Genomic DNA, 27,316 nt, shown 5'->3' on the forward strand with positions numbered 1-27,316 from the left:
TTTGTTATTATATTTTGCAGTTATTAAATAAATATATTAAAGGAAAAAAAAGGAGTATCAGCCAATACAGTAGCTAGTGCCGGTGTATTCTATTTCCAAATGTTTTCCAGTCTATGTACTTTGTACTTTCATACAAATCAGAATCAAAATAGAAACGCCACTGAAAACTGTAAATTTGACTATTACTCCTGATTAAAACAAACAAACAAAAGCATGAGCAGGATTTTAAAAATGTAAAATCTACTTTTGTTCTCGCACAATCGCTCTAGTTCGGGGGATACCACGCCACTCAGGGACTCCAAATTATTTTCTACAGATCTGATGTTGCATTTAAAAATAAAATGGTTCTGAAATCTGCAAATTCAACTATAACCCCAGATTTAAACAAAGATTAGAAATTAAAAGTTTGTTATCCCAGAATCAGTACATTATTTTACTTATTTTTGGAACCAGGGGTACCAGTCCAATTAGCAGATTTCAGAGTCATTTAATTTTTTTAATAAAACACTAGATCTGTATGTAAATATTTTGGTTGGCGTCCAGGGTGGCATAGTGCCCCCCCCCCCAAAAAAAAAAACAAGTCTGGTTATGTAATAACAAAATGAGGACTTTTTTTTTTATTTGAGTAGATTGCAGAGACATATCATTTTGAAATTAAACTGCCTTATGGGAACATCAATCTCATAGGGACACCTGCCTTCTGGGGACACCCACATAACAGGCATCTCCATAAAAATGTGACATGATAGTGGACGCTATAACGACAAACACATCACAGAAAAGGAGAACACTAAAAAGATATTTATGGTTTAAAAAGAACAGACAGATTTTAGTCATCTCCTGACAGAAACTAAATGGTCAAAGAAGCAGGATTTTAATTTATATTAACACTATAGAAGCAACGACATAGCATAGCATTGCGCTGATTTAGAATGAAAAGAAATGTAATCTGAACCAGAAGAAACATTCATTCATTCATTTTTCTAGCTCCAGCACACCATCGACCCTCGTGAGGAGAAGAGGTTTAGATGATGGATGGATGGACAGATGGCAACGCTTCCTTGTTTGGGGAGTTTTGGGTCCGTTGAGCAACGTACAGAAAAGCGTCATATAAATGTGATGCATTAGTATTATTACGATTACAACGAAGCACCGTAATAAGTACCTACAGATTTCAGTTTTGTTTTGTTGTTTTTCAAGCCTTCACATCATCTTCCATCTTCCAAACCGCCTATCCTATACAGGGTTGTGGGGAGATGCTGGAGCCTATCCCAGCCGTCAAAGGGCGAAGGCAGACTATACCCTGAACGCAGGGCACACACAGACACCGTCATTGGGCGGGAATCAATCCCACGCTGCCCGCACACAACTCAGGCGTGTGTACCACTACACTATCAGTGACCCCCCAGAAGAAACAATACAATAAAAAATTTTTAAAAAGTGGCCCGCTACACATGGCATCCTTCATTGCACCTCCTTTTTCACAAGCTCAGCGTAGAGCTCACTGTTTTCCAGCAGCTGGTGGTGGTGGCCCTCTGCCTCGACCATGCCATCACGTAAAACGATGATGTCGTCTGCCTTCTCCACCACGCTCATTTTGGTGGAGATCAGAAGCACGGAGCAATTGTTGAGGCGTTGGCTCAGCAAAGCCTGGTAGACCTGTCAAGGACAACAGCCACAATACACTTTGCACAAGCTGTAGGTTTCTTTGATCTTTAAGTTAGGTCCACTAAAGATTGATTGTTTTTATGAAAAATCACGTTGGGATTACAGGATTTACAATTACAGTTCAAACATTATGGGTTGATTGAAAACTCAAATGTCCATGAGCTTTCAAAATTTTCAGATGTTTTTGATGTTTGTAATAAACACGTTAGTTTTGTTCAACTCAGAATTATATTTCGTCCTTACTAAAATGTGTAATTTAGGTACCATGATGATGATGAAAGTGTTTTTATTTATTGTGGGGAAAAAAAACATTGGAGTTGAAGACCCCAAATTGTCTTCAAGTTTTACAAAAATACAGACATTGAGTTAGAATATATTTGATCTCAACTGTACTTTAGGACTGATGAAGAGTCTTCTTAATGAAAACATTCTTAAAGTCCATTGAATATTCAAATGTGTCTTTTTGATCTTCATGAAATGTATTTACAAAATAGAAAATGCATGTTACTGTCAAGCGGAACTCTCATATCTCCAAAAACCATCCCTTTTCAGGACACCCCAAAAAAGATCTGCGTTGAGCCATTTGCATCTAATCAAACTGCGCAATACATTTTCAACACATATAATTGGTCAAAAATTAGTAAAAATGACAAAGTCATGTGGGGACTGACCAATAGTAATGGTTTGGGAAAAATAGGACTACGGACATAGGAGGTTTTGGCCTGATGCCAGTGACATGCAATATTCACTGAGGAAATTATCTAGTCTTCACAAAAACATGTATTTGAGGACTGTTGACGATTCCCAAATGATCTTAGACATTTATAAACAACCCATCTCAAAACTGGAATTGATCTTTAGAAAACCATAAAGCGGAAGTCAACCCTAACACATTTTTTTCAATAATATGTTCTATGCACGCCCACTAGTTGAAAGAAGGCATTCTGATAAATATTGCGTTTGTGGAATAAGAGTTAATCCACCCGTTTTTCGCCATCTCTGGTGGCGGCCATTTTGTCACTTGACTGCTCAGGGCACAGGTAATGACCAATCATGGCTGACCTGTTTTCTGAAGCTTGTGATGTTATTTTCAGTAGACAGAAGTGACAAAATGGCCGCCCCCAGAGATGGCTAAAAACGGGTGGATTTTGCTGCTTAACTCATAGTTCACAAACGCAATATTAATCAGAATGCCATGTTTCAACTAGTGAGCCTGCATAGAACATGTATTCTTGAAAAAAATATGTTTGGATTCACTGCCTGCTTAAAAAAAAAAAAAAATTTAAATTTAAAAGAAATAAAAATAAAAATAAAAAAGTTGGTACTTCACATGCAGAAATAGCCAGGAAAAAGTAGGCTTACCTGATGTTCATTTTCGGAGTCCAAGTCACTGGTCGCGTTGTCTAGCACCAAGATAGTGGGTTGTCGTATTAAGGCCCGGGCAATGGCAATACGTTGCTTTTGACCGCCAGATAGCTTTCCCCCTTTCTCGCCAGCATCTTAACAACAGAGCTCTAACTGTTAGAATATTACAAGCATCCATTTGCAAAAACAGGTGATGGCAAGGGTGGCAACATTCTGTGAAATTTTCAAGTTGGAAATGTTCCATGGGAATTAGCATATGGAATACATGGGCATAGACCTGGAATTGACCAAATTTAATGAAGCTTTGGGAACTTAAATATTGTTGGGGAAATGTCTTTTTGCCAAATTCTCCAGTTTAATTTACCATTGAAATTTTCTGGAAACTTTCCTTAAATGTTGCACCTCTATGCAAGCTTAGTGGCGGCACCTGTGTCGTAGCCTTTGGACAGGCCCATGATGAAGTCATGGGCGCAGGCCAACTGAGCAGCCTGGTACATGTCCTCGTCACTGGCGTCCGGGCAGCCATACTTGATGTTCTCCCGCACGGAACGGGAGAACAGGGCACAATTTTGGCTCACCACCGAGATCTGAGGGCAGTGGTGGGAAGTTGCTTTGTTGAAGAGAAGCATGCATTTACAACAACTACAATTAGCTAACGGGCGTATTGTATTTTTCATCATTTGTCTTTATTTGTTTCTATGCCTTTCTGTCAAAATATGTCTTTACGTGGAACTATTACGGCGCAGAAAAAAAATGTTTGGGACCGCTGCACTGTGCTGAACAAACATGATTGATGCAATTCATTCATTTTTAATTAATTTAATTCACTGACTTTGACATGACTTTCCACTTAACTGACTTAAAGTGGAAATCAACCCCAAACATATTTTTTTAAGAATATGTTTTATGCAGCCTCACTAGTTGAAACACAGCATTCTGTGCTTGAAACAAGGCAATATGATTAATATGAAACATGAGTTAATCAGCAAAATCCACCTCTTTTTAGCCATCTCAGCGAAAGGCCATTTTGTCACGTGTGTCGACTGAAAATGACATCACAGACACTCAGGGCTCAACTAACGACCGATCACGGCTCACCTGTTTTCTGAAGCTGAGCTATGAGTGGTCGTTATCTGAGCCCTGAGGGTGTGTGATGTCATTTTCAGTCGACAGCAGTGACAAAATGGCCGCCCCCGGAGATGACTAAAAACAGGTGGATTTTGCTGCTTAATTCATGTTTCATATTAATCATATTGCCTCGTTTCAACTAGTGGGCCTGCATAGAACATATTCTTGAAAAAAATAGATGTTTGGGTTGACTTCTCGTTTAAACATGACTTTCATCACATTATGCATAGTCGACCACAAAAAAGTCATTCAACGCCTACGCTGTATCCCTAAAAGCTGGTCCCAATAATAATAATAACAACAACAACAACAACAACAATAATAATAATAACTCACCTTCTGCCGAAGATAAGCATCTTTATAACTGTTCAGTGGCTCCCCGTCCAGAAGAATTTGTCCGCCTTGGGGCTGATAAAACCTTTCCAGTAGCTTGACACAGGTGGACTTCCCGGCTCTGTTGAGCCCCACCAACGCAGTGATCCGCCCGGGTTTCATTTCCAGGGACACGTCCTGGTACAGAAAGGCCGACGTTCGTTGGTATCACTCAAGACTAAAGTGTCTTTGGCATTTGCAAAAATATATGATTAAGGTCTATTGGAGATTGGAAGGTGTTCTTTATGTTGGGTTTGTTGTCTAGACTTTTGACAAAAACACATACAGTACGTGGGGTCCGCTACAGGATTTGACAGTGTCTGTGACTTTTTCGAAAAATCAAGTTGGTTTGGTTGAAGGCTGGAAGTTACACACATTAAGTTCATGTCTCAGATGTTTTTGAAAAAAAAAAACATGTTAGTTTTGTTTAAGACAAACTTATTTAGTAGTTTACAAAAACTACTTAACATCCATCAAAGATTTGATTTTATGTTTCAGCAAACTGGAGAAACACTTTGGGTTTGTTGAAGCCTCAAAATGTTCTTTTTTTTTCTTACGAAAGCATGTCCGTTTGGTTTGGTGACGATTCCAAATTGTTTAATGTCTTTGATGTTTACGAAAAAACAAGTTGCATTTGTTGCGCTCAAGCAATCTTTACGAAAACATGTCAGTTGTAACAAACCTTGAGGATGACACTGTCTGTGTCGCTGGAGTAGGCAAATGTGATGTTTTTGAACTCAATGTGTCCCTTCAAGCATTCGGGGGCCAAGGTTCCTTCCGGGGGTATTTGAGGTTCCCGATCCAAATACTCAAAGATCTTCTTAGAGCCTCCCACAGCTTTCTTCACCTCCGGGTACGAATATATTAAGGCCTGAAGAATGGCATATGACCCACGATTATTTGTTATGATTTATGTATACAAAAACCTTAATTTGAATCGATGGCTCACATCCACAACAGAAGCAAACTGAAGCTCGTAGAGGATGAAGGAGACAAGCTCTCCACTGCTGATCGTCCCCCGCGTCACCAGCACGCCCCCGTAGTATATGATGCACACCTTCATGACCAGAGTAGTCATCTGGACACACAAAATAAAAACATAAGAGTCTTTGAAACATTTCGATAGTGTCTTACTGTCTTTGATGTTTATTAAGAATTTGACAGATTTGTTGAATAATCAACATTTCGTTCAGTCTTTATGAATTCAGCTTAAGTTCACTAAATTGTCTTCTGTGCTTCTGAAAATCTAGTTTAGGTTGGTCAATATTTAAAAGGGTCTTGTTTTATTTATTTATTTATTTATTTTACAAAAATATGTTAGATTCACTGAAGACATCACTGACTTTGATCTTTCTGAAAATGTGCACTTTTGGCCCATGGAAAAATTGGATTAAAGCATGTCTGGTGTGTTGACAGTGTGACTGAGAAAGTGTGTGAAAGTGTAATGAGACAAGTGTATGATCCTCACGCTGTTGGCCGAAGTTGTGCCGGCATATGCCGCCGCCTCTATCTTGTTCAGGTCGTACAAGTCGTCCATGCAGCGTTTGTAACGTTCCGTCTCACCGTCTTCATTGGCAAAGCTCTTTACCGTCTTTATGCAAGAAAAGGTTTCTGTAGCCACCTGATTGGCCTGAGCCAGAGACTTTTGAATCTTCACTGATATTGTCTACAAAGTATTGAAAGACAGAAAGCAAATGAGGACATAACCAAGAAATACACTGTTGGTTCGTTGACGAGACAAAAGTGTGAGATTTTTATACAGTAGGTTCACTAAAGCAGTGTTCCTCAACCTTTATAGAGCCGAGGTGCATATTTCAAATCAGAAAAAAATCTCGCGGCTCACCACTTAGCAAAACGATTTAAAAAAAGTGGCTACAGAGGGTCATTATGTTATGTTATTAAAAGTCATTTTCGGATGCAAACTCTGAAGCGGTCATGGATGTTTTTTTGTTTTTGCTTTTGTTTTCGTCGTCGTCGGTTACCTGGACGAGGTGACCGGTGAACTTTGGCAAGACCCAGATGATGGGCAGCCCCATGGACGTCAGCAGTGACATTTTCCATGACTGCCTGACCATGAAGAAGAACAAAAAGAGCATGCGACCCGTGTACCACACGACCAGGTTCAGCCTCGTACTCAGTGCCTCGCTCATGGTGTTGGTGTCTGCCGTGATGCGCGACACCAGCTCACCTGCAACAGCGCAGGACAGTGGTACCTTCACTTACAAGTTTAATTTGTTCGGGGACCAAGATTTGCAACTCAGTTTACACATACATCACATTGGGTTTTCCCCATTGAAATGAATTGGAATTCCATTCATCGTTACAACCCCCTGCCCCACACCCCACGCAAAAAGTACTACAGCTGTAAATAGTACATCCTTGTTGTGGCGGATACAACTTGCTAAACTAGCAAGCCAGCTGGAAAGACGATCCCTTAATTTGTGTCCGTGAGATGCGGCGGCAAACTAACAACATACTTTGTACATCACACATCAATTGCTATGACTACTTTTTCTTCTCTTTCATCTTCTTTTTCTTCTTCTTCCATTTCTTCTTCTACTTTCTTTTGGCGGTTTGCAAGTACTTTTGGTTCATTACTGCCACCTTCTTTACCAAATTTTGACTTGCAATGTAATGCAAATTAAATTAGCCTAATATCTATGCTAATTTATGTTAGCCTGTCTATGAGATGCCACATATGGCATTAAGCTAGCGGACTTAGTTTAATTCTCTTGTTTTCTGTATCTGTTTTACAGTAATCCTAAAGAGGGAGAGACAAACAGCTTTAAAGTGACAGTATTTAGAATGTTTTGAAAACTATGTTCTGTCACATCAATATATATTTTCTTATATAATCGTAGGTGAAGTAATCGCTAATTATATTACATAGGGCACGGCTCCCCTACAGGAGGCTGCCATGTCTCGCTGCCATCAAGATAAGAAATTGGAATTTGTCTTGAAAGTTTTATTGCTTTTAGGGAAGTTTTTCATCCACAGGTGCAGATATCTGAAAACAAAGCCATGTCTACTCCACTGGAAAAATGACTACTTACTTTTTTGGAAATCTCTGAAGCTGATTAAGGACAAAAAAATCCCTTTGCCTATTCACTTTATTGGAAATATTTGATTTACTGTAGAAAGGCCCCTTATAAATTTAATTTCTGTTTGTTTTCTGTTAATATTATTTTTTGTTTATGTTATATTTTGAATTGCATTGGTATGGTTCTTATGCTCAATTGATGTGAAGCGATTTTATTTGTTGATATGACTGCCTATTTGTTTGTATATAATTGTTGAATAAAAAAAATAAAATAAAAAAAAATTGTTCAATAAAAAAAATATTTAAAAAAATAAAATAAAATTCTCGCTGCCATCTTTCTGCTATGGGTACCCGAAGGAGATAAACTTAGTGAATCATGACTACAGCATGTGTAACAAATCTAATGCACTTAACTTTGTCACTCAGTGAATATTAGAAGTCGTTTGTGATAACATTTCGCTTGGACCTCTGCTGAAGTTGAGGCACCGTAGTGCACGCGTTTCAAAATGCACGCACTTTAAGCTTGCAGTCTATTAGTTCACCACTAGATGGCACTAAATTCTACACATTGGGCCTTTAAGATTTCTTTTAATAAGTTTAAGTGTGTTTTAATAAGCTTTTAAAGCATGTGGTTAGGGGAAAACTTTAAAAACCGTGTTGGTGTTTTTTTAAACCCATAGATGGCAGATTTTCACCAATTGTGGGCGGGTCGGGAATGGAGTAACCAGGAATAACCTGAGCTGGTGGCATCAAAGAAGGCGATCTCCTGTTTGAGTACAGCCTGGAAGACATCTCCCTGTACTGCCATGTGAATGTTACTCATGGTGACGTTGTATAATAGGTCCCCAAAGAACTCCAGCACCGCACTGGAACAAAACAAGGGGATCATCTCTTCAAATGTACATGCACAAATGGTATTAAAAAAAACCTAATTTTTACCTGACAGCAGTCATAATTGCAATAATTGTGATGGCCTCTGTGAAAGCATCAGGCGACCCCTGGTTCTGGATCCAGTCCGTCACGTGACCAGTGTACATAGGAACCGCCATCTCGCCTGAAAACACAACCGCAAGTGTCAACCACCAGGAGAAAAAACATTTTGCAGTCAGTGCAATGCAAAAGGAAATGTGTAAATGCAAACCCACACAAATGTGTTTTTGATGTTTACAAAATATGTATGGTAAGATTTACTGAGAAAGTTTTTCATCTTTACTGACAAAATGTACCTTAGGTTCTTAAAATAATAAAATACGTACTCAAATGTGTACGAAGTGGCTAGGAAAAGGCAAGTCTGGGCTTCTCTGCTTAAAGCGGAAGTCAACCCAAACAGATTTTTTTCAAGAATATGTTCTATGCTGGCCCACTAGTTGAAACAAGGCATTCTGATAAATATTGAGTTTGTGGAATAAGAGTTAATCCACCCGTTTTTAGCCATCTCTGGGGGCGGCCATTTTGTAACTTCTGTCGACTGAAAATGACATCACAGTTGCTCAAGGCTCAGGTAATGACCACTCACAGCACACCTGTTTTCTGACGCTGAGCCGAGATTGGTCGTTGTCTGAGCCCTGAGCATCGGTGATGTCATTTTCAGTCGACTGAAGTGACAAAAATGGCCGCTCCCTGAGATGGCCTAAAAGGGGTGGATTTTGCTGCTTAACTCATATTCCACAAACGCAATATTCATCAGAATGCCGTGTTTCGACTTGTGGGCCCTTAAAGTGTATTACGTTAATTGTAGACTAAATTGACTGTAATCTTTTCGACAAAATGTTCATTTGGCCTCTTGAAGATTCAAATGTGTCGTTTATGTATGTGAGACTGAATACTTACAAAAGGAGGAGACCAACACTAAAAGCAGCACAGACACAAAGCATCCAATCTGAGGCCGCATGAATCTCATCAATCTCCTCAAAGGCGAGGTGACGTCCTTTTTGGGCTTTGGTTTGCTGCTCTTCGTCCTCCACACAGATGACACAGAGAGAGACAAGGACAACAGCAAAGATTGGGCGTACTGAGTCCAGTAGATGCACGCCACCACCGTTACCAGGTAACCCTGAAACACCTGCACAAATGTTCTCTTCGTCAGTCTCTTTAACTTATTTAGACCCCAGTCCCTAAAGCTACAGGAACATTTAGTTCTTGGTACTTGAATCTCTTTTCCTGGACATACTGAAACTTTGGGTGGAAATCGAGTTCAACACCACATTTACACCTAAAATTCCAGAAACCTTTAGTTCTTGGTACTTGCAGTTTCTGAAACTAATGCCACATTTCCACCTAAATGTAAAGTAACCTTTAGTTTCTGGCACTTTTTACTTTCCACCTACGGTTCCAGGAACAGTTCTTGGTGCTTTCCATTTCTTTCCATTTGAAGGAAAACTTTAGGTCTTGGTTCTTGCAGTGAAGGAAATTCAAGTACCAAGAACTAAAGTTTTCTGGATTTTATAAGTTCCAGGAAAAGAATTTCCACAATTTTTTTTTTTTTGCATTTCCCTTCCACCTAAAGTAAATTACCAAGAATTGAAGGTGTGTGGAAGTTTAGATGTACACGTGGCTTGGATTCCAGTTTTTAGTGACGAAAGTGTGTCTATTTCTCACCCTTTCCCAAGAGTGCCACCCCCACATCTCCTCCTCAGCGGCCCAGCCGAGAGCATGGAGAAGAGTCACGTACGTCGGGAGGTGCAAGCACAGGACCAGGACGCTCTGGAGAGCCCCGAAGCCTCTGGCCCATGAGGGACCGCCGGCAGGGAGCAGCAGAAGGAGGAGGAGGAGAACAGCCCTGGTCAACTCTCCTCCCCATAAGGCGACGAGCGGTGGGCATGGGAAGAAGATGAAGAATTCCGGCGACAGATGCAGAGAGCGCAGGAAGCTCAGAACGCACACGTCCATGCATGCAAAAAGCACCAGGAACAACAAGGCGCCCACTTTGGACATGTCTGCACACACAAAAGATCATCCTAAATCATATTATTCGGCACACTTGTATAATGACCTTAACATTGTCATATGGTATAGCGTTACATCATGCTGAGGGACATTACTATTATTTTAACTTTGAATAAGGTTAAACTTTGAATGTAGAGGTGACCACACAGGATAATTGATACATTTTTTTAACTTGATAAAATAATTGGATTATCAGCTATTATTATTTTTATCATTATTGTTGTCATTATTATTACACATAAACAACTATTATATTTTCAACAATAACAAATCATATTGTTTTTTTTATTCATTTTTTGTACAAAAGTATATTTTGTATTAAATGTACAAAAAAATCATTAAATGACTGTTATGTATTATTTTAGAAAAATAATTTTCTTGTAATTTTTGATGCATAGGAAGGAAGGAAGGAAAATATTTGAATTGTATTTTAACAAGATAACAAAATTATTTTTTTTAAATAATTTTAAATAAATAATTTATTAAATTATCATAATATAATACATATACAAATTCTAAATTATTATATTATTATTACAGGAAAATAATTTGAATATTTTCAATGCGATCAGATAATTGTATCACCTTTTAATCATGACATAATTATTTTTATCATTACGATAATCATATTTTATACAAGCAATGTTACACAAAAATAACTTGTATTTTTAAATGATCAAAGAATTGTATTAAGTATTATTTTAAGATACATTTTATATAATTTTTAACACTGAATACAATGAAATATTTTTATTAACTGTATGATTATTATTATTAGTCAATATTAATCAAGGCATTATATTTATGTACAAGATTAATTGAACAGCCGTTGTGAATTTTGTTGTTCAGCTCCTTGTGTAGAGAAATTGCAATGCAAGTTAAGCAAAAAGAACTGAAAACATTCAACAGTTGGAAAAGTTTTGAGGTCAAATGAACGACAGCTGTAAGGACTTTAGCCTCATTCTGAAATTCACCCCAAAGCCAAATATCTCAACTTTAAAACATTTTTTTAAGTGTAAACGGTGTGAAAGTTGAGGCAAACTCGTAGTTGTTTTTTTTTTGTATGTTTGCTTTTTTAATTATAATTATAACTTTAGGGCCAGGCGGCACGGTGGGCGACTGGTTAGCACGTCCGCCTCACAGTTCCGAGGTCGTGGGTTCGATCCCGGCTCCGGCCTCCCTGTGTGGAGTTTGCATGTTCTCCCCGTGCCTGCGTGGGTTTTCTCCAGGTGCTCCGGTTTCCTCCCACATTCCAAAAACATGCATGGTAAGTTGATTGGACACTCTAAATTGCCCCTAGGTGTGAGTGTGGATGTTTGTTTGTCTCTCTGTGCCCTGCGATTGCCCGGCGACCAATTCAGGTGTCCCCCGCCTACTGCCCGAAGACAGCTGGGATAGGCTCCAGCACGCCCGCGACCCTTATGAGGAGAAGCAGTATAGATAATGGATGGACTTTAGAGCGTTCATTGCCCCTATCCCAGTTGATTTTCACTTTCACATTCACATTCCGAACCAAGACCAAGACCTAAAATTCTTCACCTAAACCAAAATTATAATAACACTTGCGCACATAATCGGCTCGTATACCGGTAAATCATCATTCATTGCAATACCGTTGAAAAAAACAGTCTGTTTTCAACTCAGCCATTTCACGTGTGTGCTGAATACTTACTGTACATCAAATCTCAACAGCGCCGAACAGTCTTCAGGGTTGAGACTAAATCCTCAATACAATTTCATTCGTTAATATCGTGTTCGGAATATATATTTGCATTCGAAAAATGACCCCACGTTCTCATGCGACTAATCGCCTGTTGTTCGGCGTCAGAGTGAAAGCGAAAGCGAGTGAGCAAGTTGGGCAGCGTTTTCTGTCATAGACATATCCGGGTTAAGTGATCTGCACGCGGAAGTAAGCGGTTTCTAACTTTCGACAGCATCATCACTTGGACAAACTACGTGACAGGAAAAGGCGAGTTACTTGTATAATCCATCCATCCAGATTCCAAACCATTTATGCTGACAAGCGTCGCGGGCGTGATGGAGCCTTATCAGCTGGACTCGGGCAGTAGGCGGTGTACACCCTGAATTGGTTGCCAGCCAATCGCACGGGACATAGAGACAAACAAACACTCGCACTCATAATCATACCTAGGGAGTAGGGACTATTTAGACTGTTCAATTAACCTAGTAAACCTACTATGTATGTTTTTGTTTTTTATTCCCTCTCCCTCATTCTGACTCAGATGCCTTTTACATATTTTTCCACCTTGGTGTTGTACAGTAATAGCATTTTACCTCCAAATACCATGCAGATACAATTAGACAACACTCTATAGCGTAAAAAAAATAAACAGATAAACAGCTAGCAAGATAGGTAAATAGCTATACTATAAAGGGTTTATTTATATCAATCAATCAATCAATCACATTTTATTTATATAGCACTTTTCATACATAAAAATAACATACGTTTCACTAGTGGGGTATTCTTACTTAGGTTATAGTGTACAGTGGTCTTCATGTATGACATTTATGTTACTTAAAACTCGGACTGCACAGTTTTGGAAAAACATGATATGCGATATGGGTTTTGAATACTACGATATTGATCTTGTGTGATCTTATGTACCTAAAGAAATGACACTTATTTTTATTTAATGAAAGAAATAGGTGGTGAAAACATATTTTTTCATGCGGCACAATAAGATCTAATTACATGCAATACTGTTATACCTTATATGTATATATATATATATATATATATATATATATATATATATATATATATTATAATCATTTTCATTATAATCATTTTCTCACTCTTCTTTTCAAGCTCAGGTCCTCTATCAGAGGCCTGTGAGGTTGAGGGTTCTGGGCAGGATCTTAGGTATTCCCAGTAATTTGTCGCACATCTTTGCAATACGCATATTGCACGTGTCTTTATTGCGCTGACATTATTTTTTCACTGTACAGTGCAGCCTTACTTAAAACATCACCTGTATATTTGGTAAAGGATATAGGAGTCAAGTACTGTAGTGAAAAAAAACAGTGGCGCAGGCATAAAGCCTTGGTGTACTCCTTCGAAGTTCAGTAAGCCCGTTGTCACTGAAATTAAATTCAAATGAGCTCCACATTTTTTGTTGAGAATTAACTTTTAACAGTACACAGTAACACTTTTTTTTTTTGCCAATACATTTGACGTTGTGAGTCACAGGCGCTCTATTCTTCTGCACACAGTGGCAGGAAGTCGTCCAGATATCCGCAAGGGCCTCCGGGAAACAAGAAAAAAGAAAAGGTCTGGTGAACAAAGTGGAGCGGGTGTTGCTTTGAGAAGGTGCTGCTGTTCTTGGCCACATGAGCTATTAGAAGCGAAACACTGGACTGAAAAAGTTTAATGTGGTAATAAGCAGCTGGATCTGTTCAAGATGATGTGGACTCTGCATGTCTTTATTCTCATGGGACTGAGCTGCACAAGACAAGGTAACGGTCAGGAAACTGCCCTTCTTTATATCATAAAGTAATGCACTATAATTATATTCTGGGGCAGAATTTTAATGTTCTGATTTTGAAACAATTGATGTATGGCTGGATAGAAAAAAAATTGTGTGGGCAAACTCTGATTTCAGACTGTCGCGAGATGGATGGATGGCTGGATAGATGGACGAATTGATGGACGGATGCCCATTGAGGCTAAACAATTAATCAAATTCAAATTCACATTACAATATAGTAGAATGCAATTTCGAAATCACAAAAGGTGCAATTGTGGGGAAAAAAAACGTATGGCAATATTGGTCGGTTTGTAGGCTTTATATTTTTATATATCGCTGGCGTTGGGCCAAAACCTTGCTCCTCCAAAATAGTCACTTTTCGGGAAAAATTTCATATTTGATCAACCATTAGCATTACATTGTGAAAGAGAGCAAGCCATTTTCAACCCTTTAGATTGGTCAATAAAGTGTAAAAAGTTGAAGTGATAAAGCCACAGATTTGTATGCGTTATTGTTGTAATCTGATTTATGATTTACTGACTTATTCTTAAACCACACTTTTGAATTTTGTGACACTGTCATAGTGAACACTTTAAAGACTGCCAGTCAAAGTGTTTAGTAAGTTAACAACTTTAATTGAAGTACATAAATAAACTTTCATATTAATTCGTGGTTCATTTGCCTTATTTTAGCATAAGCCTAACCTATGAGACCAAAGACTGTATGTATATTAAATCTGATGGTCATTCATTCATTCAGTAGCTGAACCACTGTAATATAGATATATTTATTACTTGTGTTTGTTCAAAAATACATATGAAGAGGACTTTGAAAAAAACAATTGCATATTAAATCGCAATTGCAATAGTGAGGGAGCAAAAAATCGCAGTTACGTCCATCCATTCATATTCATTATTTTTCACAATTGTTCAGCCTTAGTGCCTACTATAGATAATGTTAACCCAGGATTACACTGTACATAACGTGGGAAAGTATTAAAAAAAACGGTTGGATGGATGAATGATAGAGAGAGAGAGAGAGAGAGAGAGAGAGAGAGAGAGAGAGAGAGAGAGAGAGAGAGAGAGAGATCGATTGATGTGGTATGTTTATTGCGCCTTGGGGAACTCTCAGATTTAAAAATCTCATTTAAAATGCTAATGAAAATCTTAGCTAAAAACAACAATATAAAGGGTATACAGATAATACTAGTACTGTATATAAGTTCAATATTTTTCATGTCATTAAAGATAGAAGGAAGATTTTAAAGTTACCGAAAGACAAAACATCTGTGGTATCTCTATATTTACAAGCCGTATACGGAAGAACCCCTAGTATTGCATATGTCAACGGTTTAAAAATGTAAATTCAAGAAATGTGTGAAAATATTTTGTCACGCAGTGGAATACAAATTAATGTTGCATTTGGGTCATTGGTGTAATTGCAGCTTCACTCTTCACCTATGACGTTGTGTGTTTTTAGTGCCACGCCCACCTGCTAAGCCCCATTGTCCCTCTCCATCACATACCCAGTTGGCACAGCAACCAATTCTGACCTTTATCCAGCGCCGGCTCCATTTCCCGTTTGCTATTGGCTTGCCCTGGAAACTTCCTGTTGATGTCGGGTCCCCCTGGCCTCACTTCCTGTTCGCATTCAACACGCCAACATCAGGAAGCACTCGTCACGTCTTGAACTGCATTCATGCTGAAAAACAATGAGAGACGTTATTTGTGTCAACCACGCAGATGGTGCGATTACAAAAGGAAAAAAACACTTGGCATATTCGCAGAAAATCAAGTTGAACAAATCAATTACTAATTAATAGGAGTTAATCCACCGGTTTTCTGACATCTCTGGGGGCGGCCATTTTGTCACTTCTGTCGACTAAAAATGACATCACAACTGCTCGGGGCTCAGGTTACGACCAATCACGGCTGACCTGTTTTCTGAAGTTGAGCCGTGATTGATCGTTACCTGAGCCCTAAGCAGTTGTGATGTCATTTTCAGTCGACAGAAGTGACAAAATGGCCGCCCCCAGAGATGGCTAAAAAAAGGTGGATTTTGCGGTTTAACTCATATTCCACAAACGCAATATTCATCAGAATGCCGTGTTTCAACTAGTGGGCCTGCATATAACATATTCTTGAAAAAAATATGTTTGGGTTGACTTCCGCTTTAAGTCTCTATGATATGGTCTCGAAATAAAGTTTTTTGACAAAATAAATATTTTTGACAAAAATCTAATTTTGGGCAATTTTTCCTCCTTGCCTATAGATAAAGCAAGAAGTTCTGATTTGTATTTTTGATTTCCCGTACTAGAAGACCTGAACTATATTTGTGGTTGATCAGAGGCAGTTTAACTCATTCAGTACCAGACATTTTCAGACCCTTTTTTACCCTAACGTTTTAAATCAATTTGAAAAAAAAATACAAATGAATTCCTGGGATTGAATGGCTGGACTGTGAAAAGACATATGAATATGTCTTTGGGATTTTAAATGGTAGCGAGGTATGGTGACTTCAATTTTGCAAGGGTTTCCCTCACGCCATCTGTTTCTGACACTGTATTAAAAAATAGTTGCTAATGGGTTCATAAATGTTACAAACATTGACTGTAATTTTGTAGGTCCCCCCTGTTTGCATCATCAGTGAGGAAGTATTTTGAACTGTACGAAAAGTGCCCCAAAAAATCTTTCCTAGAAATAAAATTGAATTGAATTATAACATGGATTAATGGCCATGTTTGTGTGTATCCGCAGTGGTGTCAAGCGATCCATGGGGGCAGTGTCCTGCCAGCAGAAAGTGTAAAGACAAATTCAGGGACGGGTCATGTGACAGGGAATGCATGGAGCCCGAGTGTCTGCGGGACGGAATGGATTGCCTCAAGGACAGGGGACATTGCAAGTGAGACTTTTTCATCACATTAAATTTGCATAATAGACTGATCTAGCAGAAGTTGAATTTGATTGATCTATTTTACTACCCTATTTCCAATTTTTTTAATTCTAACATTTATTTCATTTAGTCAAAATATGTATTTATTTATTTTAATGTTTATTTCATTTTTCAAATAGTATTTATTTAGTATGTTTTTATTTTATTTGTAAATCATATATTTTATTTGTACATTGTACATTTTAAAAAATATTTAAAAACTACATATACTGTATAAAATTAACAAAACAGATATTTTATTTCAACCTATTTCGTTTTTATAGTTCATTTTTATTATTCAATTTAAAAATTATCAAATAATATCATTTAAATTAAATTTACGTTTAATTGAACATTTATTTTGTTATTTTTGGGTCGAATTTTAATAATGTTTTTAATAATTGTTTTTAGTAATATTCCTCCAAAATATGTTTTAATTAAATGTAATTTTTTTTTGTTGAATGTAGTTTTATGAAATTATTTTTTTAAGCATTTTTCTAGTGATCGGCTAAAAAGAAATAGGCCAGCATTTATTTCTCCCTTGCTTCCGCTAAGGGGTTCCGTGGTAAGATTGTGAAATTGTACCTAATAAATGTGACGTTTTTTGCCTCTTAGTCCAGGCCACATTCCGTATTGCCGCAACCACTACGCCAACTCTCAGTGCGACAAGGGCTGCGACAGCGCTGCCTGCGGGTGGGACGGCGGCGACTGCTCGGCTCATCAGAGCGCCCTGTGGGCCAAGGGCACCCTGGTGGTGCACGCCGCCATTCCACACAAAGGGGGCGCCTCCACCTTCGCCAACACATCGCTGCTGTGGGCGCTCAGCATCCTGCTGCGGACCCCCCTGGTGCTGAGGGGTTTTGCGCCACTCGCCACAGACAGAAGCTTGTTCGACTTCGACCCCCAGCAACTTGTTGACCTGTTGGCTCAGACGTCAGCAGGCGACGCTAAGGGGTGAGTGCTGCGCAAAAAAAATGTTATTTGAGGAGGAATAGTGGGTCTATATGGGGAAAACCAGTGGAGCCAGGACACAGCCCTGGGGTTCTCCATTTGAGATCATTTCAGTGGTTTATGAGCTTTTAATGAACAAAATACACTTATAAGTAAATTTACCACTGTATATATAAAAAAAAAAAAAAACACAACATTTTTAATGATAGCGAACATTACTACATCATTAGAGAAAATGGTACGGTACGACGCGATTATTGATATTTTGTCCTGCCCTATGTTAAATAATGTCTCCATGTGCGCCAGCTCCCTGATTTTTCTCCAAGTGGACAACCGTCCATGTTCCCGCCAGCCCTCTACCTGTTTCCCTCATGCCACCGAGGCGGCCAGCTTCATGAGGGCGGTCATGTTGCGGAGGACCACCGCCTATCCAGCCCTGCCGGAGCTGAAGCTTGTCATCGCCATTCGAGGTGTCCAGGACGAAATAGGAAGCCGGGACGAGCAGGAAGGGGAGGGGAACAAAAAACAGGATGTCAAAGGTAGCATCGTGAAATTCCTGGAAACACATCAAATTTGGTAGAAATTGAACCCTAAATTGTCACCTTCAAAGCAAATTGGCAGATTTCCTGTGTTTTCTGGCATGGCTTCTTGAGACGCTTTCATGGGTACTACTCATGATACACATGCCTACCAAATACCATGTTGCTATGTCAAACTGGTTTTGAAACGTGACATTTTGTAGTCTTCCAGAAGCTATTACCGAGGCAATTTGGAAACCTAAGATGGTCACTTCGAAGCAAAACGGCAGACTTCTGGTGTCAATTAAGGCATTGCTTCTTGAGACTTTTTTGCTGGTCTACTCGATAGACATTCCTACCAAATTTCATTTTGCTGAGGGAAACAGACTTTGGGGGCTGAATTTTCAAACTCAATTTATTTTGTGTTGCATCACCCCCCCCATAACTTGGCCGTTTGGCATTCGCAAATTTGGGCATTTAACCTGTCCTACCCTATCATTAAAAAAAAAAAATTAATTGTTTTGGTGCTCAGACATCTGGTGGAATTTGAGTGCTTACGTGAGTTGAGGAGCAAAAGTAGCCAGCATCTTATGCCATCAATGGCAGTTCTAAATCTTTTTTGACCTAATACTCTGCCAATATAAGAGGGTCACTGTATGTGTTTCAAATTGTCTTTAAGGGCCTCTGAAAATGTCCAAAATGAGCCTAAGATGTCAGACGTCAGAGTTGACGCAATTGTCCATTGTTTTGTGTTAAAGAGCCGACGCCTGCGTGGCTATGGGCTGTAGTTGCCATAGCAACGGGCCTGCTGCTGACTCTGGCCCTTGTGGTCTTCCTGGTGGTGAGGCGGGTGAGGCGGCAGAGAGAGGGGAGCAGTCACGCAGCAGGAGGCCAGCGAGTGAGCCATCGCTCCACCACCACAGATGGCAAACCCAAGGCCTGGACGGCAACCGCCACCCAGCAGGAGGCCAGGGGAAGGCCGGGCCGGGAGAAAGACAAAGACAAAGACAAGATGGGTCTCAGGAAGAAAAAGAAAGCCAAGGAGGCCGAAAAGAAAAGGAGGAGGGAACCCCTGGGAGAGGATGCCATGAGAATGAGGTGAGACTGGAGCTTTTTCCTGCAATACTTCCAAAAAGATAGGGATTTGAAATCGTATATCCTAAGAGAAGATTTTAGTCCCAACAGAAGGTCCTAGTGCCGAGAGAAGGTTATAAACCACAGAGAAGGTTTTAGTCCCAGGAGAAAGTACTCGTTCCAAGAGAAAGTTATAATGCCTAAAGGAGGTTCTACTCCTGATACAAAGTTTTTGTTACAGGAGAATTTCTGAAAAATGCTTCTAGAGCCCAGAGTAGGCTCTAGTCACCAGAGAAGGTTTTAGCTAATAAAGTCGGTACTAGTATTCACAAGACATGGCTGTAGTCCAGAGAAAAGATTATCGTCCCAAAAGAAGGTGCTACTTCTGAGGAGAAGGAATACCTAATGTTATGGATGTAATGTTAACCGTGCCTTCCTCAGGCCTCTCAAAAGGGATCAGGACATAGCCAGCGACACCGATTTCACGCAGAGCTCCCTGGAGGACGTGAGGACGGTTGGGCGCCAGGAGGACATCAAACACTACAGGGCGGGAGGCTCGCAGCCTCGCAGGCCACCGCCAGGTGAGATAACAACCAACATATGGCATCTACTGCCCTAAACCGATGAACACATTGATGTCAAAGTTATTACAACACTTTTTACGGTAGGCTACTTTTTGTATTTCCCATCAGCTTCCTCCCTAGGCTGGGACCGGAACGCTATGCCTCCGCCTCTGCTCAGTCCCCCTCAGCAGGTTTGCACGAGTCATATATACTTTTATCATGTGAATTTTTTTTTTAAATCATATATAAATGTCACATATGCTGCGCAATTGGTGGGCAGTCTGCAGAGTGGTGCGGCCCAGATGGTTCTGTGGTCCTGATCCGCGCGGTGCGCAGCGGACTGGACCGTGTGGTTCTGGAGCTACTCAGAGCTGGAGTGTCTGTCAACAACACGGATCATACTGGTGAGATATTCGAGACTCATGATCCTCATCAATAAGCTGGAAATATAAAGATGCATCTGTAGTCGAAAGAATATATAATAGGAGGAATATATTGGCATTTCAAGTACACAATATTGGTAGCACAGGTTGAGAGAGTGGGCATACGAATGCTAAAATGCTAACGTTAGCAGTTGGACGTTATTGGTGGTTGTGCATTAATTCGTCCATAAGTCAAATGCAGATCAGGGCCTCTGACTAAGATGCCTTTTTGCCAAAATCTCCAACTATTTTTTTTAATCTATTTTGTTAGTTACATAAAAAAAAACATTCATTTTAAAGAGAAAAAAAATGTCATGTATCTTCTTGTCATATGGTGTTTGGACCATTAAAAAATAAATAGAAAATATTGTAAAAATAATTAGCACAGCTTATAGGAATGTGGTATGTACTTGGCCTAATATGCTACAATATTTTAACGTTGGTCATGATGGTGATTCTTGGAGAGATACGTATTTTTTTTAGTTAGTACCTTGTGTAAAAGTTAGAGAACCACTGGTCGAGACTTTTTAAATGTAATCAAACTTTACCCAATGTGGACGCAGCCGAAAATGAAAAGGTCCGCAGTGACCTTGAGAACGGCATGTGGCAACTATTCCTTGTGAAGACGGAGTAACTTACCTCCTTCTTCTTTCCATGTCTTCCCCTCTCTTTCTCCTCCAGCCCCTCTGTTGCCTTGCTCTGACTCCGAACAAAGTTAATCAAGGAGCATTAACTTTGTTTCCTGGCATTGTCTCCCTCCTCTTGTCTGTTTCATCTGCGCCCATGCCCAAACACATCCCTCCATTCTGGCTCTGGACTCTGTTGTGTAATGGTTGTTCATAGGCTGACTTACTCATTCCCTTCTTCCATCCCCATCCCTCTCCACCGGGAACGCACATTACCTCTCTCAGGGAGGTCGGCCCTGCACTGGGCGTGCTCAGTGAACCATCTGTCCCTGACCAGGACGCTCATTCGCTATGGTGCCGCTGTGGACCTGCAAGATAATAAGGTACAGTTGGTACGCCACCACACCCTAAAGAAATTCATTGATATTAAAAAAATGATGACGAACGCCTGTTTATCGCAAGGCATGAAAGGCAACATTTGCAATTGAGATTTTTGTATAGTTTAACCCCTCCCACACACTTTGACCACATCTAAACATTAAAACACACATATTAAAACACACTTTTTGTTTAGTATTACTCTCGCTTGCAAAAGCCTGATTGTTTTAAGAGGTTTACACCCAGTTTAAGTTTACTGTAAAACTGACACACAGAACACAAGATGATTAAATATTTGATATTTAAACACCGAAATGTTCAATCAACCATGTAATTGACAGAATTTTGGATAGATATCACAGGAAACAACATACAAACAGATACTCAGAATTATATTCTCTCTGCTCTGCGGGAAGAGCTACTATTGACACCACAAAATGCGGTACTGCGTTACTACACAAAATTTTAGTTGGTATACCTGATGGAGTTTAAGCAGACTTCTACCCAAAACGTTTATAGTTGCCAATAGACGCGATGAAGCCGAAACGCTTATTTGATTTAAGCCATGGTTTTGACCTGTCTAAGAAAAGCCTTCCCCGCACTTCAAAATAGTCCCTTGGCACCAAGATGCCGCAAGATGGTGCCGAGCTAGTCCTTTTATGTTCGACAGCTCTTTGCCGTCGATGTGGCATCTTAGCGTGTTCTAGTAAGAGTGAAAGAGTTTTCAGTGAATAACGGAGTGTAGTTTAAAAAAAAAAATGACAGTATGTGAATTTGTGAGACGTGAATCGTGTAAAAATTGTATCCACTGTGATAAACAGGATTTTACGATATCTCACCACCAGGGTGAGACGCCACTTTTCCTGTCTGCCTTCTACGGCTGTTACGACACCGCCAGGCTCCTGCTCCTCCACGGTGCCAACTTGGAGCTCCACGACCGCAGGGGGCGCCGCCCCGTAGATGTGGCCAGGGAAGGCTTGCACCACCAAGTTCTGGAGCTCCTGCTGGCCCACCAGATCCAGAGGGGGCCTACCACCGTGGACGCAGCCAGCGATATGCTGTGGGAGGAGCGGGCTCTTATTTACTCACCGTGGGTCGGGACACAAGGAAGGAGTGCCTCCTTCTCGGGGATTGTGGCACATCGGGATATGACTCCGCCGCCACAGAGGTAAGTGTTAAATGTCAGTGTGTGGGGTGGTGAAAAATTGCTAAGAGACTAGATCTACAACTTTACAAAACATCATCATTTGTATTACAATGCAGTTATAAGTGGGCTGAGGACAGAGCCTAGAATAACTAACACATCCTCCAACAGGAGTTATCTTTCACAGTATCTGGCACCCTGCAGTGTGTCAAAATAAATGAATATGAATTAGTGCAATACAAGTGGGCTGAGGATAGAACCCTTGAAAACCTCCAATTCATCTTTTTCCTCACAATTTTAAATTAGTGTAGTTCGCTTTTGATAGTGTAACAGGACTACAAGTGGGAAGGACAGAACTTTGGGGAACTCCATGTAAACCATTTGATTACAAGGGCAGCCTTTTTCGGAACACTTCAAGTTGTTGTTTTTTTTACATTATGAATGGTTAACTGATCGTTTTGTACATTTGAATTGATTAATTTCAATAAAAAAATCAAAGGCACAAGCGCAGAACCTTGGGGATGCCTTTCTGATCCGTTACTGATTTCACAGTATGATTTCATACCAGGCATGATACTTGTATATGGGAAATACAGATAGGCTAAGGACAGAACCTTGGGGAACTCCTTTATGTTATGTATGTTTTTATGATTACATCAGTTAGCCGTTTCCCTGCCAGAAAGGAAAAATGTTTTCGCATTTCACATTGTAATCTGGTATGCATGATACATGTAAATGGAAAATTTAAAGGCACCAAGGACAGAACTTTGAGGAAGTCGTCCATTTTATAAAGCATTTTATTATACCAATTGGCCTTTTTCCTAACAATTCTAGTTGTTTTAACTCATTACAGTGTTGTCTGGTACTTGGTAGAATGAATGTAAATGGTAAATAAAAGTGTGCTAAAGACAGAACCATGGGGAACTCCCTTAATGTGTTATAAACCAATTGTTGGCATAATTTGTTAAAGAGACTCTATCCAATGATAATATTCGACTGAAATGATGTCTTCACAGTAACTGGTCCATGACCGGCGTCCAATACCCACCCCCGCAAAACTGGCGACCGCAGCTCAACCAATCAGCGACTGCTCTGGTGCCCCCCAGAGTCATGGGCCGCTCCCCTCGGCCCATCAGCACCTTGCAGGAGGTCACCTCAGAGGATGAGGACCGAGAGAGGCAGCAGGAAGCCCCCAGGGCGGTGACGCCTCACTTCCTATCGCCGCAGCCGGCTCCCCGGCAGCGTTCCTTCTCGTGTACCCAGCATGCATTGCAGCGTCGTTCCAGCTCCCACCAGTTGGAACCTAATTACGTGATTGTGACCGAACGGACTGCCAATGAGCACATAGAAAGAGTGATTGTGTCCCCTCCGCCGGAACCCGCGAACCAGTCGGATCGGCAGACACTCGTGAACGGCGGAGGCAATGACGGTGGCAGCAGAGTGGAGCAAGCTAATGTTAGCGCCTCAGGTTCGGAGCCCAAATCTCGGGGAGAGAGGTCAAATAATGCCAGCGATGCCACACAGACGGCCTTGTAAAAAGGAGCAAGCAGCCCCATTGAACAATATGCAAAAACAGTGAACCCCTGTTTATCGCAGTGGATACGTTCCAGACACACATGCGGTAGGTGAAAATCCAAGATATAGAGGGACCGTCCAAAATCATTTTTTCAAAACATTTGAACTTAATTGATTCACTGACACTTCAAAAAACAATTTAAACATGATCAATTAAAAATCTGCAATATAACTTGGCGCAAACATTGAACTGTAGTGTAGCAGGTGTTCACTGTAAGAACGATACTGCCTTGCAAAGTCAGCCCGGTTCCATGCAGTGGCGTAGCATGAGGGGGAGTACTTTGTCATCAAACCTTGCTGCCACAATGGGCCCAAAGATGAAAACTCAAATTTCTCACAATTTAGTGTCCTTCATCTGTCTAGTACGGTATATGTGGTTCAAATTTTATAGCAATCAAACAAAATCTGCTGGGGTAGTTTGTTTTTGAAAGAGCATTGGAAATGGCCAACATGAGCCTTGAGTCGTGTAAAACATGCTGCTTTGAAGAAATGGCAGACTTTCTGTCTGTTCGAGCACGGGTTCTTGAGACTTTTTGCGTATCTACTCACGACAGGCTACCTTCCAAATTTCATTTCCATATTAGCTTTCGGGGATGGATTTGTTTTGGCTCTCCTCTGCGTGGCCCGCACCAAGAAATATACGGTGGCCCGAAAGAGACAACGTTTTTTGGCAACCCATGCTATGCCACTGCTTCAACACAAACAAACAAAAAATGTCAAATTGTGTATATACAACCTCATTTGGTGGTCTTAATTATGTCATAATCCATTATGCATCTATTGATTTATTGTTCTTTATATATATTTGTACAAAATGATTCTGACTTTGGGTCTTGGGGAAGATAATGTCACTTTTAATGTTGTTCCACATTGGAAATCATTTTGTGGATACAAACGTACAGTTTTACCTGTCTTATTCACACACCAGTTAAAGAGCAACGAGTCTCAGATGTTCAAAAAAGACACGAGAAGCGTCAGTAGAGTTGCCGACCAGCAGGTGGTGCTGACAATGGGCGTGGCGGTAGTAGCTGCTCCATTGCACAAGTGCGTGTCACAACATTCATTGGTGAAGGTGAAGTTGAGTCCCATGATGGACTTTTGGCCCGACACACTGCACAGGGCAGGCAGGATGCAGCTCCTCTCGTAAATCACCACACGGAATTCTCCTGGAAGTAAAAAGGTTATTGTATTATTTTTCCGTAATATAATGTCTGTGAAATGTGACGTTACTATTTTTTTTTTTTTTTTTACAAAACAGCTCATCAAATACAAGTGGGTGAAAGACAGAATTCTAGGGAGCATCTTTTTATAAATCATTTCACTACACCAGAAGTTGATTTTTTTTTCAATTTCACTTGTAAATGCGAAAATTTGTACATCCGAATGGAGTCATGTAAATGAATGGAAGATATAGGTAGGCTAAGGACAAAACCTTGGGGAACTCCTAACATTTTATAAAGCAGGTTTAATTTCATCAACCCTTCCTATCAATTCTAGCTGTTTTCATATTCACAGTCAAAATAGTATATGTCTATTTTTGTAAAGACTCTTCTAATTAAAGGGTACAAAGGACACAAACTTGAGGAATTCCGCCTGCTTCTTTCTCCCTGGAGAATAATTGAAGATGTTTTCATATTTAAGAGTGCAATCCAGTACTCTGCAACATATACGAATTATTAGATTACTACTAAAAAGAAAAACATGAAAACTATTTAAATACAAAAAAATTGTATGGGCAAATGGAATCATGTAAATGGGAACTTGAAGTGCGCTTAGGCAAGTAAGTCCAATTAGCACAATCAATTAGTCTTTTTTTAAAATACTAATTGTAGTTGTTTTCAATTTCACAGACATATTTTCAGGCAACGGCTCCCAAAAGATTTAGTCAGTTAATTCAGAGAACCAACTATTTGTATTATTCCATTATAATCCTTTCTAAAGTGAGTGGAGACCCTCACCCTTCTGTCCCACGGCTCTACTGGACAGGCAGACTTGACCGGCAGGACACATGAGAGGAAACCTGATGCAATCCAGTGGCAAGGTGGCAGGAAACACACAAGTGTAGCAGAAGAGAGGAACTAAAAGACACAAAAAATAAACCATGTTTATCAAAGGGTCAAGTGCAACAATAAAAAATGGCATTCTCAATTTAAGCAGTGGATCATCTGAAGTCAAACACAGATGGTTGACTGCCAGCACTGTTTCCGAGCTAAACACTGTCAAACTCCAAAGACGAAAAAAAAAAGTTCAAATTGCACCACCATATATATATATATATATATATATATATATATATATATATATATATATATATATATATATATATATATATATATATATATATATATATATATATATATATATATATATATATATATATATATATATATATAGTATATTTATAGTATTCAAAATACTGTGGCCACACTGCACAGAAAAAGAGGTATTTCAATATACTCTCTTAATGTTGATTGATTGAATGATTGATTGCTTTACTTGAATATATATAAAGCGAAAATAAACAAATTCTAAAAATATAAAGACAAAAGCAGCAATAAATTGCATCATTTGGTTCAAATTTAGCAAGAGTTTTTAAACTTATTTCAGATTAATATAATACGTTAATATAATCTAATATACTGTTATATATAATAGCGGTATCCCCAAATATTGGCCCATATATTCATATGTAATATAATATGATAACGTAAGGTTGGCTTACCCACAGGTGGAATCGTAAGGAGAAAAAGTAGAGGGCCAAGCAGCCGCATCATCTCCGCGATGGTTCACTGCAGTTGGACTCTAAAACGTATCATTTTCTTGCTGTTTGTGGTGACAAAACAGTAAAAGATCCCGAACTGCATCCATACAGACTTGGCTTTGACTTCCTGGGCTGAAGAAACGCCCCCTAGACTTACTTTTAAATGACATTAGGGTCGTTTGCCTGGACAGCCTGGCATGCAGTATTACCAAAATGTTCATAGTGAGGAAAATGCTTCAGTGGTTAAACTCGATTTAAGATGAACGGGCGAGTTGGTGCGGGAGAAATGTTCTATTTTGAAGTCATGTTCGTGCTTTATTAAATCATGGCATGGCGTCTTAATGAGCAACATTCAGTTTGGGG

The 27,316-nt window shown here is 39.7% G+C and overlaps 3 protein-coding genes across 7 annotated transcripts; 1 reads left to right on the forward strand and 2 right to left on the reverse strand.

Annotated features, from left to right (window-relative positions):
* Nucleotides 1–586: 586 nt before the first annotated feature.
* On the reverse strand, nucleotides 587–21,373 carry tap1 (transporter 1, ATP-binding cassette, sub-family B (MDR/TAP)). Of its 3 annotated transcripts, XM_086037476.1 has the most exons (16): nucleotides 21,109–21,373; nucleotides 18,253–18,343; nucleotides 17,527–17,902; nucleotides 15,563–15,711; nucleotides 10,172–10,509; nucleotides 9,404–9,635; nucleotides 8,513–8,627; nucleotides 8,309–8,439; nucleotides 6,516–6,721; nucleotides 6,002–6,199; nucleotides 5,483–5,611; nucleotides 5,216–5,404; nucleotides 4,498–4,671; nucleotides 3,461–3,620; nucleotides 3,031–3,167; nucleotides 587–1,659 (listed from the first exon to the last, which is right to left on the reverse strand). In XM_086037476.1, exons 4-16 carry the CDS (start codon nucleotides 15,582–15,584, stop codon nucleotides 1,465–1,467), a joined length of 2,226 nt encoding a protein of 741 aa, XP_085893602.1. In that variant the 5' UTR covers nucleotides 15,585–15,711; nucleotides 17,527–17,902; nucleotides 18,253–18,343; nucleotides 21,109–21,373; the 3' UTR covers nucleotides 587–1,464. The 3 variants fall into 3 exon arrangements, with proteins under 3 accessions (XP_085893602.1, XP_085893601.1, XP_085893603.1); XM_086037475.1 differs by having other exon boundaries at nucleotides 17,527–18,343; XM_086037477.1 differs by lacking the exons at nucleotides 15,563–15,711; nucleotides 17,527–17,902; nucleotides 18,253–18,343; nucleotides 21,109–21,373 and adding an exon at nucleotides 12,192–12,504.
* On the forward strand, nucleotides 13,624–25,757 carry notchl (notch receptor, like). Of its 2 annotated transcripts, none has more exons than XM_086037468.1 (11): nucleotides 13,624–13,999; nucleotides 16,767–16,911; nucleotides 17,557–17,895; nucleotides 18,199–18,431; nucleotides 19,169–19,508; nucleotides 19,926–20,065; nucleotides 20,177–20,238; nucleotides 20,328–20,451; nucleotides 21,381–21,478; nucleotides 22,319–22,641; nucleotides 23,634–25,757. In XM_086037468.1, exons 1-11 carry the CDS (start codon nucleotides 13,945–13,947, stop codon nucleotides 24,151–24,153), a joined length of 2,379 nt encoding a protein of 792 aa, XP_085893594.1. In that variant the 5' UTR covers nucleotides 13,624–13,944; the 3' UTR covers nucleotides 24,154–25,757. The 2 variants fall into 2 exon arrangements, with proteins under 2 accessions (XP_085893594.1, XP_085893595.1); XM_086037469.1 differs by lacking the exon at nucleotides 13,624–13,999 and adding an exon at nucleotides 15,657–15,755.
* Nucleotides 25,031–27,056, reverse strand: LOC147143376 (protein Bouncer-like). Of its 2 annotated transcripts, XM_086037483.1 has the most exons (3): nucleotides 26,915–27,056; nucleotides 26,151–26,270; nucleotides 25,031–25,358 (listed from the first exon to the last, which is right to left on the reverse strand). In XM_086037483.1, the coding sequence occupies exons 1-3, from the start codon at nucleotides 26,964–26,966 to the stop codon at nucleotides 25,138–25,140; spliced, it is 393 nt and encodes a 130-aa protein (XP_085893609.1). In that variant the 5' UTR covers nucleotides 26,967–27,056; the 3' UTR covers nucleotides 25,031–25,137. The 2 variants fall into 2 exon arrangements, with proteins under 2 accessions (XP_085893609.1, XP_085893608.1); XM_086037482.1 differs by lacking the exon at nucleotides 26,915–27,056 and having other exon boundaries at nucleotides 26,151–26,441.
* Between the last annotated feature and the right edge of the window lie 260 nt (nucleotides 27,057–27,316).

Source organism: Filicampus tigris, chromosome 8, assembly GCF_054856515.1.
Source record: "Filicampus tigris isolate MCC_2025a chromosome 8, RoL_Ftig_1.0, whole genome shotgun sequence".
In the NCBI taxonomy this organism is placed as follows: domain Eukaryota; kingdom Metazoa; phylum Chordata; class Actinopteri; order Syngnathiformes; family Syngnathidae; genus Filicampus; species Filicampus tigris.

Bases quoted from the DNA above. Each gene is read 5' to 3' on its own strand.
- notchl (XM_086037468.1), top strand. From the start codon at position 13,945: ATGATGTGGACTCTGCATGTCTTTATTCTCATGGGACTGAGCTGCACA. The intron at 20,452-21,380 runs GTGAGATATTCG...TACCTCTCTCAG, and splicing joins CAACAACACGGATCATACTG to GGAGGTCGGCCCTGCACTGG. The intron at 21,479-22,318 runs GTACAGTTGGTA...TCTCACCACCAG, and splicing joins TGGACCTGCAAGATAATAAG to GGTGAGACGCCACTTTTCCT.
- tap1 (XM_086037476.1), bottom strand. From the start codon at position 15,584: ATGGAGCCGGCGCTGGATAAAG. The intron at 8,628-9,403 runs GTAAGTATTCAG...TTGTGTTTTCAG, and splicing joins AGTGTTGGTCTCCTCCTTTT to GCGAGATGGCGGTTCCTATG. The intron at 6,722-8,308 runs GTTATTCCTGGT...GCGCTGTTGCAG, and splicing joins CTTTGATGCCACCAGCTCAG to GTGAGCTGGTGTCGCGCATC.
- LOC147143376 (XM_086037482.1), bottom strand. From the start codon at position 26,334: ATGCCATTTTTTATTGTTGCACTTGACCCTTTGATAAACATGGTTTAT. The intron at 25,359-26,150 runs GTGAGGGTCTCC...TTTTACTTCCAG, and splicing joins TAGAGCCGTGGGACAGAAGG to GAGAATTCCGTGTGGTGATT.